We start from the raw sequence: 18,836 nt of genomic DNA, 5'->3' as shown, positions 1-18,836 counted from the left end.
AGGGACCCCCGGGACCCCGGGGGGCGGGGTGGGGACAGTGGCGCTCACTGCTTTCTCATTTTTCACATGAAGGGGATGGAAACTACCCACAGGTGAGTCTCCTTTCTCAGCTTCACAGGACAGTTTGCAAGCCCATCTTTAACCCAGTTCTGACCAGAGAGAAAAATTGCACTTTTATTTCCAGATTCTTACACAGACAGTTAGCAAGCGCCATTAACTGTTTTTAATCAACCTATAAACAGCATTACTAGGGGGAGGCACAAAAGCCCTCTTTCACATCTGTCCCTCTGGGTGGTTTTCGAAGTACCATCGTGTAGCTTTACTTTCAGCCTCACTTTGTTCCTCCATCTGGATTATCCTGTTCATAGTTAAACCTCTTACCTTTAAAGAGTCTGGTATCTGTATTTGCTTCTCAGTGACCGCTTTGGTCACACAGCTCTCACCCCCAGGCTGCCACCACCTCGCCCTTTTCCCTCCTCGAGTCGGTCCCTTAGCACCTCCCCAAATGCCTGTGTGTGGTTCTGGTTTCTTTGTTTTAAACATTCACATGATCATTATTTAGACTGAAGGAATAGAATGATTTCTGGCTCAGAACAAAATAGGACTTAGTTCTCTGAAAGACTTGCCCAGTGGAAGAACGACTTCAGTTCCACATAAAGAAAAACTGTTGGGAAGTTTAGAACGGAAACTTTATACAGAGATTTGATAACCACGTGTCAGAGTTTGTAAAAAACACATGGATGCTAGCTGGCCTTGAAATCTCTTCCAGCCCTGAGTTCCCACGGTCTGGACGTAAGGGGATAGACGTGTTCAGATCGTTCACTCCCGGTAAGGAGGGAAGTGACTGACACTGAGGTTCAAGCTGTGTGTGGTTGGGAATTACTCTAATTCAGATACCTGGCCTAACCAGGGGACAAAAGGCAAGGATCTCATTTGCCTACCGGCCCTGGCATCTCAGAATATGGAAACGGCCACGTGCTAGCCGGGCGCTCCCAGTGAGGCAATTCATTAGCCTCCTTTAAAAGCAACAGTTGTCATTTAAACTCCTAAGTCCCAAATCTAAAGGGGCCACACTTACATCTAAGATGTCATCATGTTACAGCTAAGTCACTTAGCAGCCTTGCTGTTAGACCCAGAAGCCCGGTCTGTGATGACAGCAGTGAAGGGAGGGGCCGGCAGGGCACTGGTGGGGTGGTACAGGGCACACTGTTTATATTCACAAGGCCACGTGGTCCAGGCATAGCGAACAGCAGCCACGGTGCCAGGACAAGACTTGATGTTCAGGGCCAGGGTCCAGGTGGAGAAAGTGTCCACGGGAGCCGGAAGCCACTTGCACCAATGGTCACTGCAGCATGAGATCTAAACAGGAGAGCCACATGCAAGTGAGGACAGTTACAAGGCCATTCCAGGACAGAACTGCTGTATCAGACAGACGGAAAGGAGAGAAGGGGCCACTCTTAGCTGAGGACACGTTTCCTACAATAACCAGAATCAACCTGAGTCCAGGTTGGGTCTGATCAACACAGCCACGGATCGATAATAAAAATTCACATGAAGAATTAAGTCAACAAATAAAACATTAAATGACTGAAGGAGACCAGCATAATCCCACGAAGCAAGTAGGGAAGGCGCCCTGAACGCTGATCCTCCCTCCTGATGGCAAAGCAGGCAGGATGGAGGGAGAGAAGCCCACCAGCCCCTGGGCTGCTCCTTGGCTCGCAGAGGAGCTGGGGAATGAAGGAAGCTGGGATGATGAGCTGTTCCCAAGTCTGAAAGCAGTGAGTCCAGGTCAGATGGTGGGCACGGCCAGCAGCTGACCGAAGAGGAGAACTCAGTGTGCGGGGCCTCCCCAGGAGCTAGGATGCCCCTGAAACCCCGCATCCAGAGAAGCTAAGTGGAGTTCGTGTGACCAAGCACCCGTAGTTAGGATTCCAGAGGGGGGGGGGCAGCCCTGGATGAGCTCCTGTGTAACTCACCGTGGTCTTTCACGTTCTCTCATCCCCTCCGGTACCCTGTTCACACTCCGCCCCCTACAGCCTAATGGCCCCAGGATTCCCAAAGACACACTTCAATGCCCCATCTCAGAATGCCTCCACCCCCACCCCAACTACAGAAGACTCCTGAATAGCCTCTTGAATCAACAGCCCCAGTTCCACAGTGAAATGATCCTCGCCAGGTATTGGAAGAAAGTCTAGCATTTCATTACAGTAACACACTAAGTGACCAGTCACCAAGCTTAAACCGCTTAAAGGAGATGCTAAACTCAAAATCAGAATTTACGATAGTGTGACAAAAGAAAAGACATCCGAAGATGAGGGAAATACTCTGGAGCAAGCATCCTTTCAATAGGTAACGTACAGATAAAGCTGCAGGCCCTGAGCTGGGACAGTTGCTCTGGGAGGGAAAAGACAAGGAACATCAGTCTAACGTGGACTCACTTTCCCTTCCTTGATTGTTCTGTCTGTCAAAATTGCCTCCAAGCGAATGAATTAATAGCTGTTTATTTGTCGCTTGGAGGTAAACTCAGCGCCGCACGAACCAAGACCTGCCTCGTAGGAATGTTGCAGTTAGAGACTGGCCTCAGTGCGGAGGAAACCCTGACCCCAGATACACTTACCTCAAATGTCTTGTTGTCCTGCCTCTGCACCTGGATCTCCTGGGAATACGTGAGGTTGAGCAGCCCCTGGCTGGCCAAGAGTTCGATCTTCTGAGGCACCGGTCCCTGAAAGGTCAACTTCTCACCGTAAGCCACGGCTCGCGCCCCCAGGTGCAGCCGGTAGGCCACCGTCTGCTTATCCCGAGGGTGGATGCTGCAAGATGAAGAACGGTGGAGAATTTGGGTTTCGGCTCAACAACAGTGACTTAAGAAACAAAAACAACCATTACACAAAGCACCCTTTAAGAATTTAAGAATAAAGCTGACTGAATCTAAACAGCCCGTGATCAGTGACTAGTCAACTTACGAGAAATGGTGGAAGGAAACCATGATGGGAGTCTGGGCCTTCTATGAGTCAGAAACCTGGAAATAACTGAGGACTTGGAAGGAAGGAATAAAGGGGGTGGGGGGAGGGCGGGCCCTGCAACTAACCTGGGAGAGCTCACAGAAGACTGTTCCAACCACTAAAAGTCCTGTGTTTCATCTGAATCAACTGTTCATTACTTGGTCCCCTCCAGGTTTTATTCGTTCATTCAATAAACATTCACTCACTCAGAAATAAACAAATATTCATACAAGCTCCAACTGTAATCCAGACACTGTGCTGGGCTCCACCGCACACTGAAATCCCCTTGTACCCGCAGGGAGCGTGCGGTAGTCATTGGGGCGATTCACAAAGAGGCCAGTCCTCCCGCTCCGGGCCCACGACAGAATTCCGTCTCTGCTCTCCCCGAGGACAGGCTTTGGCTTTGGCCTGTCCTCGGGGAGAGCAGGAGCAGGACTTGCTTTGACCAATGTGGTGGGCGCAGAAGCCACTTGTGTTGCTTTAGGCAGAAGCACCTGATTGCCAATATGAGACCTAAGTTTGACTGTGGAAGCACAGATGGCCCTGGGCCTCTGTCGCCCCGGATCTGTGAAGGGCTATGACAGCAGAGCCTCTCTGTTGACCATCTTCAGACAGAGAGTGAGCAAGAAATAAGGTTCTGTTACATCAAGGCACTGAGATGCTGGGGGCTCCTAAACACGCAGCATCAATGATGGATAGATCATGCTTCTAAGGTCCGATCCTTAGGACACTTACTCTGCCCCCGACAAGTGGACAGCAGAGCGAAGGCCACAGACAAAGAACATATATTATTGTTCAGGCAAAGCCCAGGAAGCACCCACCTGCCAAAAGGCGAATCCCTGTCACAGAGATCCATAGCTACAGCCATGAAAGTTCTGGGCATCATTACGTTGGGGACAGAGCCAAAGTCTGCTGTTTGATGCCAACGGATCTCGGGAAATCCGTCATCGGAGGTTGCACCAGACAAATAGGAAGATAACTAGAAAGCAGAGATTGTTGCATCAGAATTTTATTGTGTCAGAAGAAAGTCTTTGTCACAATTAGACCCTGCTTCTGCTTCATTCATTCGTTCATATCCTCATTCTACAAGCACTTCCTGAGCCTCTCACCCTTGTGGCCGAGCCTCTCATCCCACACGCCGCAATGCACCCCCGCCACCCCTCTCAGCAGGAGGCAGCCTGCTTGTCCTCCCACAGGCCCTGCGCTCGGCCTGTTGATTTTCTCTGACGAACAGAAGGCAGCAGAAGTGATGTTGTGCTGCTTCTGAGTCTTGGCGTCCAGAGCCCTGCCTTCTGATTTCATTTTCTTGGGACCTGTGAGATGGCCGTGAAACAAAAGTCCAGCTACCCTGCTGGAGAAATTATGCAGAGAAAGCAGCCTTAGAAATTGGAAGGTCATGAGGAGAGAGAGGAGTCAATATCCCAGGCATCCCAGCTGAGGGGCCAGTCATGTGAATTCTAGATCCTTCAGCTCCAACTGCAGGCCCGCCTGATGTCACAGAGCAGAGATGAGCCAGCCCAGCCAGGCCCTGCCTGGCCAACCCAGGGAATCCTGAGTAAACACAATGGTTGATGTTGTAAGCCCCCAGGTTTGGGGGAATCTGTTACAGAGCAACAAGGAGCTGGTACCTCTGTGTGTGACACAGCGCAAAGCACTGCAGGGAAGCAGAGAGGACTCTGCCCGACCGTGTGGCCAACTGCATCAAAGGCCCCAGTTCTCCATACCTTCCGACAGCTGCACCCTCTTCCACATGGCTTTGTGGTTTTTCCCACTGAGAGTACATCTCTCTACCACTTGATTCTTATTAGAATCTCCTATTCAAATTGGCTTTAACATATGAAATGATAAGAAGCGCTGAAGCTTCACAATGAAATTTCATGCAAACGGGAATAAAAAGATCCAGTGAGTAACCCCACTTCTTTCCCACACAACAAAGACTGAAAGTGGAACCAGCGCCATGTTGAGCATCACTGCAACAAAGCCACCAGAAAGGGGCTGCGGTGAGGACCAGCCTGAAGCGCTTAGGGAGAAATGCTAGTAACAGCCACTCAAGCCAAGGAAGCTGTCTTAAAATGGCAGCTGGCTCAGAATTCCTGCGGCCGGTCTCCACTCTCACCGACTGCACTACTGCCTCCTGGCCACGTGGGGGCGCCAGCATACTCCATACCCAAAAGAAATTCCTGTGTTTTTCCTAATCCGAGATAAAGCAGGGCACTTGTTCAGTTCCCTGCAGTGATTAGTAGAAACACTGCTGCTGCTGAAGGCATATAACAGCCAAAGAATATAAAAGTGGCCACTTTAGAGGACTTTACGATAGCGTCTGTAGTCCGCTGTGTGTTCCACTGTTCCTCCAAACTCCTTTAAAAAGCCTACTCCTGGGACTCCAGTCCCTGGCCTCCCGCTCTTCTCTCTCCCCCATGCTTCGGGTCCCCTCTCTGCTAAGGACTCACAGCTACACGTGCCTTGCCCTGCTCTCCCCACAGAGCCTGAGTCCCACCTCTAACTGTGCTCCAGTCACTGCAAGCATCATTTCCCACCCAGCACTGGCACCAAGCCAGTTCATCTTTCCTTACAGACCAACGGTCCCTGCAGATTTTCTGACTTCTCTCGTTAATAAACACTGACATTATCTAACATAGGCCAGGCCTTCCATGGGTTAACTCATGTAAAAATTAAAATAACAAAGCAGTTCAATATCTTGTTCAAAACCACACAGCTAAAGAAGAGTCAGAGCTGGGATTCGAATCCAGGCTAGACAAGCCCCAGACCGTGCTCTGAACCATTATGTTACCTACCTGACTATTTCCCTCTGAAGTCACACATTTATATTCCCAGTTTTCCACAATCAGCCTACTGTAGATGATGATGAGGTCAATGCCCAAGGCTAAGGTCCTTCTACTGAACCACAAGGCAGAAGTGCAGGAACCCGGTCTCTTGGATTCAGGTCGTTTTTCTAGCACCTCACACAGTTTGCGGTATATGTTAAGCATTCAACATATTCTTGGTTTGAACTGACTGAAGTCACATTCAAATGACCACATACATAGGCTGAGAGGCAAAAAAAAAAACTCTCAAAAGACAAAATGTAGTTTCCACCACAGTAATACAGGACTGGGGACAGGGTTGCTATTTTGAAAATAATGAGCAGAATAATCTCGTTCAAAATCAAAACAAATGTAAGAAAGAAAGAAAATGACTGTAAAGTAATTGTAAGTGGAAAGAAGGTCTATCAAAATCTTTATCCAAAAAAAGGTACATGAAATAGGACAAGGCCGAGGAGACAGGAAGATGGGGAGAGGGAGTGTGAGACAGGCAGAGGCAGATGCCTGGAAGTAGGTACATCCAATTCAAATATGAAAGCCTACTGTGTTTTTGTGTTGTAAGTTGGGCCTTGTTTTTATAACACCTGACTTGCTTAATGTCCTATGTTCCAGAAAAGTCAGGGCTACCACCCTGCTAGAGAGCCTAGGCCTTGGAGGGCTCACATGAACAGGTGAGGCAAGGCAGTTATGAACTTGGTTAAATATGTTTATTCCCTTTAGGCAAGGCTAAGAGCTGAGTCCTGACTAGGTACCACTAATTAAAAGTATGGCTTCTCTTGCTATATTTTTTCATTTGTGTGTTAAGCCATATCCAGTAACTGCTGATCAGTTAGGTCATCGGAATATAAATGTGATCCAGGAAAAGACGGTTATTTGCACAACCTACATGCAAGCAAAAAGGAAAAGCAGAAGGTGCTAAGAAATCACCCACATGGGGTCAGGGGTACCAAATCCAGACTCTGGATAGTCACAAAAGGCTTCCCAACTGACACCCAGGCCGAGGCCCAGAGGATTAAAACTTAGCTAGGAGAGTATGGAAGAGAAAGATTGGTCCAGTCAAAAAGCATGCGCAGTGAGCTGGGCATGAGTGAGAGCTAGGTTCATGCTAAGGGCCGGGAGAGGTAACACGAAGTGCTGGGAAGTGGTCATTCTCACACATGGTGCTAAGAGTATAAAAGTATACAAATTAGTAGGTTTCCACAAAGAAATCTGGGGATGTGTTCAAAGCCTTAAAAAGTGTGCAATTTAACTTGGTAGTTTCATTTCTAGGAATTTATCTGATGGAAAGAATTAAGCATGTGTGTAATGATTTAGCTACAAAGAAAATAAACATGACTGCTTATAAAAGCTAAATGTTTAAAGCAACCTAAGTGCCCATCTATGGAGGACTAGTTAAATAAATTACAATACTACCATGTTTCAGAATACTCTCCAATCATAAATTGTGCAGAAAACGAACATCTACCAGCATGAAAAAATGTTCACAATACGACACATGCTCACAGTAAGAGAAAAGGCGAGCCACAGCACGGGCTTAGGACGTGCATCCTATTTCAAAACCACCTAAGCAGAAGAGGTCTGCTTATTTCTGGATGGTGGAATTATAAATAGCTTTTTTTTTTTCCTTTTTTAAAATACTTCTTTAATGAACATGTAATTCTTTTTAATAAGAATAAATATTAGTTACTTATTAACTTTTTAAAGATTCCACTGTCCCATTGGTGAACTGAGACGGAACGGGGACTCCCGGGAAGAGACCCCAACAGGGCCTCGGCACACCGCTGCGCGCGCGTCCTCCTCTCAGCACGTACCTGGACAAATCCAAACGGGAAGAAGCGCTCTGTCTGCCCCTGGGAGCCACGGTGGAAGGTTTGGCGCCAGTCTTCAATGAGTGCAGGGAACGTACAATTGTACAAGTCCCTGTTAAGATTGACATTGGACTCCCCTAAAAACAGTCCAAACTGTGAGAGAAGATTGGAGAAGACGCGGAAATGGCCCCACGTGACTCCCCCGTCTCCATCCACGCCCTCAGGTGGTGGGCCTTCCCGTGGGCTCTCTAGACTGGCCTTGTCCTTGCTCAGACTGATGGGGCCCAGCAAATGCAACACAAGCAGAGGTTCAAAAAGCAATTTAGCTTTGGAGTTTGTCCCCTTGTGACACACCTGGGACCCTGAAGCTGCTGTGTAATTGACAAGCAAGTCTGAGCAGCCTGCTGAGGGACGCGAGGCCATGTGAGGACTGTGAGGCCCCAGCAGACAGACAGCCCCAGGCAGCAGAGGTGAGTGAGAGGCCATCCGAGGTCATCCAGCCTCCAGATGACCCACCAGGTGGCCAAAGACACATAAATGATCCCAGCAGAAATTAGCCAAAGCAGCCCAGAAAGAAAAATTACCCTGCTAAGCCAGAGAACAGGGAGCTAAATAAAACTATTATTGTTTTAAATCACTGAGTTCTGGGCTGGCTTGTTACACAGCAAAAGTTAACTGATCCAATGAAAAAAGAGCAAATTGAACACTCACCCTGGTACCATATCACCCCTTTCAGAGTCATGTTATGGAGTGGATGGATCATGGCGTTCCAGAGAACAGAATGTTTACTGGGACCAGTGACAAAATCAGACGGAAGGAACCTGAAATCAGTAAGATGCACAAGGTCAGGAGAGAGCTAGGGACTGATCACACGAGGGTCCCTAAGCTGGGCGTCTGTCCAGCTTTCACGTGGGGAGAAGTCTTGACGACAGCAACACAGAGTTAAACTGAACCCCTCTGTTTCACATGAAAACATGGGAACGGCCTTTGAATTTTGCTGCAGGTTCTTCTCAGGGTAAGTGTATCAATCAGCATGGGCCATCCCTATTTCCAGATAAGGTGATGAAAACCAGAGAGGGGGAGAGTTGTGCAAAGAGTCTATCACACTGGCAATACATTCATTTAACTAGTACTCAAAGGATGGACGCTTGGATTGTTTTAAGCTCTTGGCTTTTATAAGCAATGCCATGATTATCTTCCTTGGAGCTAAATCATTACACACAAGCCTAATTATTTCCTTAAGATAAATGCCCAGAAATAAAATTGCCAAGTCAAAGGTACATTTCTGAAAGACTCTGAACGTATCCCTAAATTGCCTCTATGGGATACTTGCATGAATTTACACTTGTAGCAGCTGTGTGTGAGAATGCCCACTTCCCCACAGCCTTGGAATTGTCCCTTCCATGTCCCCAGAGACCTGGGAAGCCTGGCTTTAGATTCCGCCAACTCTATCGATGGCAAGTATTTCTGTTCAAAGTTGGACGTCCTCACTTCCCGACAGGCGGGCCTTTGCCCAAGATATACCAAGAGCTCAAGTCCACGCTCTTCCCAGGGGCCCCCCGGAACCGACACGGTCTGTGAAAGCAGTTCACAGATCGTCAACCTCTGTGTTAACGCCAGTGTCAGGATTTTATTAACTAGCCTTTTCTCCACCTCCACCTCCACAGTATTCTTCCTGACCCAGCTTCTCCTGAGCGCGGCTTCACCATCAGTCTTCTCTGTTTCTCTGATTACATGTGACTTGTTCTTCCTGTGACCATCCATTCTTACAGGCCACACAGCACAGTGGTTGGGAGCACAGAACTGACACCAGACGTTATCACTGACGAGTCGTGTCCAGGAGCAAGTTACTAAGCCTCTCTCAGACTTTGTACCTTGACCCCATCATATGTTAATAGTACCCACACCTCAAGGAGGCATTGTATTAAGTGAGCTAATACATAAGAAGTGCTTATCACAGCGCCTGGCATACAGAAAGCCTCTAGTACGGATCAGCGATGACTATTTCTAAGGAAAAGGGCTATAACCACTTCTTGACATATTCTCAGATGATCCTGGTGGTGATAACAGAGAAAATAATACCTGACGTGTTTGTGGAATAAGTTGCACGCACTGAGTACAAGTCTGGACATTCAACGCGTACTTCACTCCCCAGCAGAGGCAGTGACCCTTCCCTCTCACACGATTTCCTGGCAGGCTTTCTCCCAGGCTGGAGGATGCTTTCTTACCCTTGCCTGCTGACCCCGCAGGCTTTCAGTGACCTTCCAGATGACCAGGCTTCAATGGGTGTCCCACCCCACGAGGAGGAGATCAGCCCGATGGGATACTGCAGAGTGTCGTACAGGTGACGCCCGAAGAGCCAGCACACGGCTGACATGTACTCGAAATCTCCATGGCCTAAGTTTTCTGTTCAGAGAAACAGTTACAGAAAAACAGTCAGGGAAAAAGTAGATGGATACAGACTACAGCTCCTAGCTGGGTTCAGGTGAGAAAAATGGGTGTGAGTCCACCCTTGCACTCCCTTCTAAGACTTTCCAAGTGTACGATAAGACTAAGAGGCAACTGTCTCGCTGGCAGAAAGCCAGAGCTCTCTGGCGGGGCAAGCAGGGCCTCCCCGCTGCTCCCCGCCACATGCAGGTTCCTGCGACTCTAGGAATATTAACACTCCTCTTCGACAGCTGAGGGGCAGAAAGGGCCCTGGCCCCTAACCACCCTCATCTCCACCCTCCTCTTGCCCAGCATCCAACCCCACTTAACTCTGCAGGAGGGAACAAACAGTGCGGAGCATGTCAAGAAGAAAGGTATATTTTTTTCTGTGTAGCTTTATATCCAGTTTTATAGTGACGGTAATGAAAACATGGACAAACATGTGATGAGGAGTTTGGCCAAAATGGGAAACAGCAGAAGCCAAAACCAGTGTTTAAGTGTTAGCATCACCCAGCTCACTTGTCCATGCAGCTCAGGAACCAGCACAGACCAGAAGGGGCGACGTCCTTGTTAGAAGAAAGCAGATGTGGAGAGGGCTGTGCACACACACAGCTGACAGGGTTAATCCAACCCAACAGCTATTAAAGAGCCACCATGTAGACGTCCCTGGTTTGGCTCATGAAGGAGCCAAGCTCACTATGGTCCTGGCACTCAAAGTGCTGACAGTGTGATAGTGGGAACTGAAATCAACTTCAAATCAATAGTATCGACTGAGCACCTGCCAGGTGCCAGGCACTTGCAGGTGACGGGGGCACAGTAATTACAGAGACACGGAGAGACACGGAACCTCTCCTCAGAGGTCTTATGTTCTACAGAACGAAACAGATGTTCAGCTGAGTAAAATATATGGCAAAATGCGGCTTAGTGCTTTAAGAGTTACATACAAGTGTTAAGGTGTTTTAACAGCAAAAGAAAGCACCTTAAATGAAAGGCAGATCATAAAAAGCCTAGCAAACTGGCCTTCCCTGTGCTCCCAGAACGCTCTGTGCCTCGTGTGTCCCTCACGCCACTAAACCATTAGGGCTCCATCCCACTCACGTCCCTCTTCCCAATGTCTGGTGCTAACAGAGAGGCAGTGAATGTCTGTCGGCTGCATCCCCAGCACGTAGAACAGCACCCAGCACAGGGCAGGACTCAAATATGTGTTGAATGAATTAATACTTGAAAACGTAGGAGCAACTGAGGTTACCAGGGTAAAGCATGTACAGGCGAAAGAGAAAAGGGACTAGAAAGAGCACAAGGGACCACGTCTGGAGGAAGGGACGGAAGAAAGCAAAGGAACGGGCAGGGAGAAGACGGGAGAGAAGGAAGGAAAGGAGGGGCCCCGCAGCGCAGAGGGAAGAGCAGGTCCTAGAAGCGGTGGTCGCGCTCAGGGAACAAGCTGTTGGGGGGACGCAGAAGGCAGATTATAAAGGATTAGAGAGTGAACACGGGGGAAGGCAGTGAAAGAATGAAAAGATGATCTAAAAGGTTTAATGAAGCAAAGGAGACAGGTGAGGTACCAGGAGTGGGCATTTGTTTGTTCCACTGGGTTTGTCCCAATACAAAGCTAAGTAAGCCCTGAGAGCAGGGGCCGCGTCTGTCTTGCTCCCTGCTGCATCCTCGCGGCCCAGGACACAGCCTGCCGCAGAGTCGGCCTGAAATATAGACTTGGTGCAAAACAGCAGTGGGGTGAAAGCACAGAGCCTGGGGGAGAAGAAAAGGCCCTGGAGGAGGGAGGAGCCCGCATCAGAGGCAGCCCTGAAAGGCAACAGTCGGCTGTGCTCAGACATGGAAACAAAGAAAGAAAGACCAGAGGAGAAGAGAGCGTCAGGGCTGAAGAGATGCTGGCTGAGCGGCCAGGACGTGGCCAGTGAAGTTGGAGGAAGAGTCCTCTGCCCAGAACGAGGGGCAAGGTTCACTGTGGGGTCTCGGGAAGAAACGCACAACAGGTGCCACGAGGAATGGGGGGACGTCAATAAGAAACGAATGAAAGGATGGGTAATCATGATAAACAGGTCAGAACCAAATGTGGGGTCTCAGATTCCACGCAGGGCCCCGGCTGGCCCACGTTCCGGTGACCACTTACCCGAGGTGGGCTTAGACCACGGCAGGTCAACCTTACGAAGGTCCTCCAGCTCCTCCTCAGCCTGGCTGAGAGACACAGAGAGGATGCGCACCGACTGATAGGCTGCAGTGTTCAGCAGCTCACTTGTGGCATTAACTATCTAGAAAAGAAATGGGAATGTCATTTCTTACACCAGCCTAGTGGGTGGCTGGCGATCCCACTGCCTCCTAGAAAACAATACCAGCACCTGAGCTCCTTCGGAGTCCCGAGTATACCAAAACCAGCGATGGGCTGCTCTGGGCCGCCTGGATCCACCTTGTCCTACAGAGGCCACGGGAAATCACGTCCCCAAGGGTGGGGATACACCGAAATCTGAGATCTCAAAGAGTGGGTCTGTATTAGGTGAGAGGAGCTGTGGGCTGGGTTTAGGCTGAAGAAGGCCGATACCTTCCAACAGAAATACTTCCATTCAGAAAAAGTATCTGACAACAGAAAGCCACGGCATTAACTTTTTTTTTTTTAAGGGAGCCAAAAAGGGCCTGGGGAGGTAGGTTTGTGTAATCCACACCCCGTAAGAGAAGTTTATTCAAAAGAAATGCCTCTGAGAAATGACTGCTGAGCTCCTGAAACACACTGAAATCAGTCGGCAAATGCTGACCTTCTCATCTCGGTCCCGGCAAAGCACCAAGGAAAAGCAAGGAGCATGGCACTTTGGAAGGTGGTGTTCAGGCTAAGAATAATCCCAAGAAACTAGACAAAGGAAAGGGTCCATCCAAAGACACATCACTTTTGCCCAAACCACTTTATGAAACCTCATCAGTTGCCAAGAGCGTGACAGGAGTGGCCTCAGGCCGGACGCGGATGTGTGTCTTCTCCGTCCGTCCGATAAAGCCTCACTCTGCTGTGCTCTTACACAGAAGTGCTGCTTCCTTCAATCCTAATGTTTCAGCGGTTATGTTTCTCTTTATTTTAAAAACAAGGTTATCATAAATATATAGTTTTCCCTTTTTATTAGTGTTTGTCTTCTCTGGTCTTCTCTCGATCCCCCTGGACAGTCTGGTCTTCCCCAAACAAAGGGCTAACAGGAGCCTGGAGCAGCCCAGTTACCCTTGGCCTCAGGGAACGAGAGCTCCAGCTGAGCCAGGACTGCCACAGCGAGAGGAGGGACACTGGGACGCTTTCCATTGGCCGCTGGCCACAGAGTGTGCAGCTGGCTGGCGTCCCCCCCCCCCCCCCGCACCCGCCACAGAGAATGCAGCTGGCCCTCCGGCCCACAGTGTAAGGGAAACGTTGAGCAGCCAGGGTGCCCCTACGGAGCCTTTCATTGAAACGCGCTGCCCCTGGAATTGTCTTTTGACTGGCCACTGAGCCTGCTGCGGCCAACAGGCTGGCCAGATGCAAATGAAACAGCTCTTTTGGTCACAGTGGGGGCCGCAGCCTGAAATGCTCCCCGGGTAACCGCAGCACCAGCCTGGTAGGGTGACTGGTCTTCCACACACGGTCTCGGAAAATTCCATGGAAGTCCAGCGCTGCTCATCCAGGCTCTTGCCTGGCACATTTCATGTAAAATAAACATCAAAGAGTAAGAACAGGCTAATGCACTCAGTATATTTTGGCAGGGAAATTATTTTTCAGCAGCAGGTACCTGTAAAAAGTCGCCTCCCTTGAAATTCAGTTCTGCACCAAGCGCTAAGGATCGTATGTTGCTTCCATGGAAACAGTGGATGAAACTGCTTTCCCTCTCTCCACCCACACTAGCTTCTGCACCGACGGGGAGCTCCAGTGCCTCCTGGCAGCGTGGTGAACATGCCTCTTGTCTTTTAGACCCGCTGCTAACACTGCAAACTATCGCAAGGCCAACAGGATGGGAGGGAGGGGTGAGGGGACTTGGCGTCCTCCTCTGTTGTTACCAGCACACAGAACTGGATCCAAAGCATTGGCTGGAAAATTTCCATTTTCAAACTCACATTTGTGTCTTATTTCAAGCCAAAACTTGAAAGCCACAGAAAGTGTTAGCAAAAATGGGGTTGGGGGTGGGGTTGGGGGGGAAATACTTGCTGTACATGATGGCAATTACTTCTGAAGCTGGTGCCCTTTCCCACTATCACCAGGCCTTTTTGATGGAAGCCGTTCCCCAGGGATATTGGCAGCAAACTTAGGAATAAAGAGATTTCAGGAAGATTTTCATTTAAATGACACTTGGTTTCCCTGCTGATGAAAGGGGAAGCCTTACTCCATCTGCTGAGATCAAATTTCATCTCATCAAACACCTCAGTGTAATTATTTTTCTACCAAGTATTGAAATGAGGATGTAAATGAATACCAAGGTATTTGAAGTCATTAAGGCTGCCGGGACGGGAGCGGCCCAGCGCCTCTCTGGGGACCCCGCGGTTCACCATCAAAGCAGCTGCTCACTGGTGTTCATTTTGTAACCTTTATGCCACATTCTTGAATTAATGAAGAAACGTCAAGAATCTATTTCCTCAGAGAATCTTGGCACGAGGTCAGCATGGGGGGGCAAGGCGTGGGTGAGAGGGGGGTGTGTGCGTGTGCGTGTGCGTGTGCGTGTGTGTGTGAGACGTGCATGCACTGAAGGACACACGGAAAGTCTCCTTAGAAGAATTTGGATCCTTTACATTACTTTACCTTCTACTACAGAACAACATCACAGTTTTAAAGTTGAGAGAATAACTATAAATAAGCCAGTCATCATAACTCCTGTGGATCTTTTCTTGTGATGTGGTGCCAGCCTTTCTCTTCTGGATTTCAATTTCCCTATTTGTAAAGTAGGAACGTGGGGATTGCTGAGATGTCAGAAAATGGGTTTCCTGTTTAACATTGGACATCTTCTTCTGAGCCTAACTAGAAATATCCAAGTCTTAAGACATACCCTGACTTGGGAGGCGACAGATGAACATTTAGACTTTCCTCCTTTTATAAACATCTCACTCAGTGTTATAAATAACACTCGATTTTAAAATTCCACTTTACCCTAACAGCAAGATGGGCACACAATCTGCCATTTTCTTCATGTGACTGAAGAGTGGTTGGTTATAGTGAAAATCTTCTCTCTTCAGAAAAGTCACATGGAAGGAGGGAAGGAGAAAGAGAGAGACACTCTGTGTGTGTGTGTGTGTGTGTGTGTGGGTCTGTGCGTGCGCGCGCGTGCACACGCGCTGGGGGTCTTCAGGGGAAAAGGAGCAAAGGAATGAAGGAGGAGTCGTGTGAAGTATCCTTTTGATCAAAATATAAAGTTCTACAGGGGGTTAAGAGACTAGAAAATTGGCTTTTGGTACTGTCAGCCGCTAAAATGCTGTCTTGCAGACCAAGTGCATGACTTAAAACAAAAAAATAAAAAATTAACACTTGGCCACTTCAGATGGAGCCTTTTTTTCCATTTCCCTGTATCTCAGAGCTTGTAGCCTTAGTTTAATATAGAAGATGCTTAAGAGTAAATTCTAGGCAGAAAGAATGTGTTCAGTCTTAATAATCAAAATCTGATTTAGCTTGACAGAAAGTGGGATGAGATCCCCTGGCACAGACTGCTACTGAGAACCTGACTGTATAGAGACAAACAGATCTGGTCCATGCCTTCCTGTGCAAACAGGGAGCTGCAATTAAAGCATTAAGGAAAATACTGTTTTCCTTAATGAGTTAACAGCAATCCCACTTCTATATAAAACCATGCTTTCTATCATGAGATAAAATTGCAATTTTGCTTCTATTCACTTATGTTAAAAGGGAGCCCAGTTAAAGTCCAGTTTAATAAACATTTAAATTAAAGAGGTTTCCATATATTTGTAGGGCAGGGAGCAAGACTAACATTTTGGTTAGGAAGACATAAATGCAAGAATTTAGATTTTAAATTCAAAAACTAATAATGAAATGAAGCAGGTATGTCCAGAACAGAATCTTTTTACTAGTACTATTTAGTAATTGGTTAAACAAAGAAAAAGAAAAAAAGAAGAAACTATAAGGCATAGAAACCCATTAAAGGGAACAAATGAAAGTGCGCATTAAAGTATACAGAACATGTTAGTTCTGATCAATAGTGCAAATTAAATAATTTATTCCTAAGATTCTTATTTACATAATGCACCTCTCTATTGTAAACTGACCTTTGATATTTAAGATATCAGTTAAGTGAATATCAATTTCTTGTTTTTTATAAATTTCTCTTAAAAATTAATTATTTCATGCTTATTATAGAAAAATCAGAAAATACAGACAAGCAAAAATAATGCCCATTTCAAATGTGCCAAGAACTTAACTCATACTAACTCCTCAGGAGCTCTGATATGGAGTAAAAAATATTTACTAATCTTTCAGCATTATTTTTCAAGCTGCCATTCTTTACATATGTCTATGAACTTGCTACTGTTCAACCATGATCCTAATACAAATGAAACAGCAATGGTCTCCCTTATTTTATTTTTAAATCAGATAGCTTCCACAAAACAAAGCAATGGCAATTCTGAGGCCCAAAGCAATAACCCCATCAAACCCTCTCCAGAAATCCACTCTCTTTATTCTAGACCGTTTTTGTGTTCAATTAGAAAGTAGACTTGATCCCCATGCAGCACCAAGCCTTTTATTCTACCACTGCTGTCTTGCTAGGATAGCAGTAAACAAGCAAGAAGCTTGTTCCCTTGGTAACTTTTTCAGTGTCCTTTTTATCCAGCTTTACTTAAGAGACCTCACTTGTAGTCTGTCAGAGGGGCCCTATCCTCTAACAGCAATGGAGACAGGAACATCTCCAGATGAGTTTCCTCACTGACCAACATATGACATATTGGCAGGGCAGCATTCCCCTGTTCTGTCTCTCTTGATTCTCCATGTACTGCATATGCCCCAACCCCACCTAGGAGCCTATACAGTGCTCTTCCTCCTGACATTCTATCGGGATAAAAGAGCCCAGTGAAGCCTCTCTATAGTTATAACAAAGGAGAAAAAAAATGCTAGTCTCAAAATTTAAGAAAAGTTAATCTTCAAAGGTCATGACTAAAACAGAAAAAAACTGACACTAACAGAAGAAATCCTAGACTATGAAAAAGTAGAGCAAAAAGAGTCATCACTGGCCTATTACCCTTCTTTCTGTGTAAAGAAAATTTGATAGATAGATAGATTTCATATATGAATATATCTGTATCAAGTTGACATATGACACCCAGTTGAAGTATCAAGATGTCTGCAGCTTACCCTGAGGTAGTTCAACAACAAAAACAACAACAAAATAGGTAAACCAAATATGGCAAAATACTAACAACTGTCAATCTAGGTGATGGGTATATAGGTATTTATAAGTCTCTTAACTTTTGTGTGTTTGATTTTTTTACAATAAAAAGTTTAAGAGAATAATGACATCTTATATTCAGACACCACTTTTCAATTTATAAGGGCCTTTTAGAGATAAACAAAATAATTTAACCTTTGTAATAGTCCTGTAAATTAAGTCAGATATCATCACTGTTGTAGTATAGTTATTAAAACTAAGCCTCAGACATTTGACAAAATTCAACAAACTTTCATGATAAAAACTCTAAGACAACTAGGAATAGAAGGAAAATTCCTCAATGCGATAAAAAGTATTTATGAAAAGCCTGCAGATAACATCATAGAAAGACTGAAAGCTTTCTCCCTAAGACCAGGAACAAGACAAGGATGTCCACTTTCAGCACTGCTATTCAACATTGTACTGGAAGTTCCAGCCAGAGCTGCTAGACAAGAAAAAAGAAATAAAAGGCATCCAAATGGCAAAGAAAGAGGTAAAACTATCTCCAACTGCAGATGATATGCTCCTATACATAGAAAATCCCGAAGAATCTACAAGAAAGCTACTAGAGCTAATAAACAAATTCAGCAAAGTTTCAGGATACAAGGTCAACATGCAAAAATCATTTGTTTCTATACATCAGCAGTGAACAATCCTCAAAGGAAATTAAGAAAGAAATACTATTTATAACAGCACCTAAAAGAATTAAATACTTAGGAATAAATCTAGCCAAGTAGGTAAAAGACTTGTACACTGAAAACTATAAAACTTTACTAAAAACAATTAAAGATCTAAAGTAATGGAAAGACATCCCATGTTCATTGATAGGAAGGCTTAACATTGTTAAAATGTCAATACTAGCCAAAGCAATCTACAAATTCAATACAATGTCTATCAAAAATTCCAACAACTTTTTTCGCAGAAAGGGAAAATCATATCCTCACATTCATACAGAATTACAAGGGATCTTTAATAGCCAAAACAATATTGAAAAAGAGGAATAAAGTTGAAGGACTCACACTTCCCAACTTTGAAACTGACTACAAAGCTACAGTAATTAAAACAGTATAGTACTGCCATAAGGAGAGATATATAGACCAAAGGAATAGAATAGAAAGCCCAGAAATAAACCCTCATATATATGAGCAACAGATTTTTGAAAAAAGTACAAAGATCATTCAGTAGGGGAAGGACAGTCTTTTCAACAAATGGTGCTGGGAGAACTGGATATCCACTTGCAACAGGATGAAATTAGACTCTCACCTTACATACACTACACACAAAAATTGATCAAAAAGGATCAAAGACCTTAACTTAAGAGCTAAAACTATAAATCTCTTAAAAGAAACATTGGGGAAAATCTTCACATCATTGGATTTGGTAAAAATTTCAAGATGA

At 46.1% G+C, this 18,836-nt stretch overlaps 1 protein-coding gene across 1 annotated transcript in view; it reads right to left on the bottom strand.

The window, feature by feature from the left end:
- Positions 1–150: 150 nt before the first annotated feature.
- Positions 151–18,836, bottom strand: part of SIAE (sialic acid acetylesterase) — a 31,941-nt gene continuing 13,255 nt past the window's right edge. Inside the window, exons 4-10 of the mRNA XM_032472631.1 lie at positions 12,188–12,326; positions 9,861–10,038; positions 8,344–8,453; positions 7,636–7,769; positions 3,824–3,981; positions 2,618–2,810; positions 151–1,359 (exon numbers count right to left, since the gene is read on the bottom strand). Of these exons, the coding sequence (XP_032328522.1) occupies positions 1,108–1,359; positions 2,618–2,810; positions 3,824–3,981; positions 7,636–7,769; positions 8,344–8,453; positions 9,861–10,038; positions 12,188–12,326 (1,164 nt within the window). The 3' untranslated portion in view covers positions 151–1,107. The remainder of the gene's footprint in view (positions 1,360–2,617; positions 2,811–3,823; positions 3,982–7,635; positions 7,770–8,343; positions 8,454–9,860; positions 10,039–12,187; positions 12,327–18,836) is intronic.

Source organism: Camelus ferus, chromosome 33 (assembly GCF_009834535.1).
Source record: "Camelus ferus isolate YT-003-E chromosome 33, BCGSAC_Cfer_1.0, whole genome shotgun sequence".
Taxonomy (NCBI): domain Eukaryota; kingdom Metazoa; phylum Chordata; class Mammalia; order Artiodactyla; family Camelidae; genus Camelus; species Camelus ferus.
Note: the sequence above shows the minus strand (reverse complement) of the source record. Positions and strands in the feature narration are given on the sequence as shown.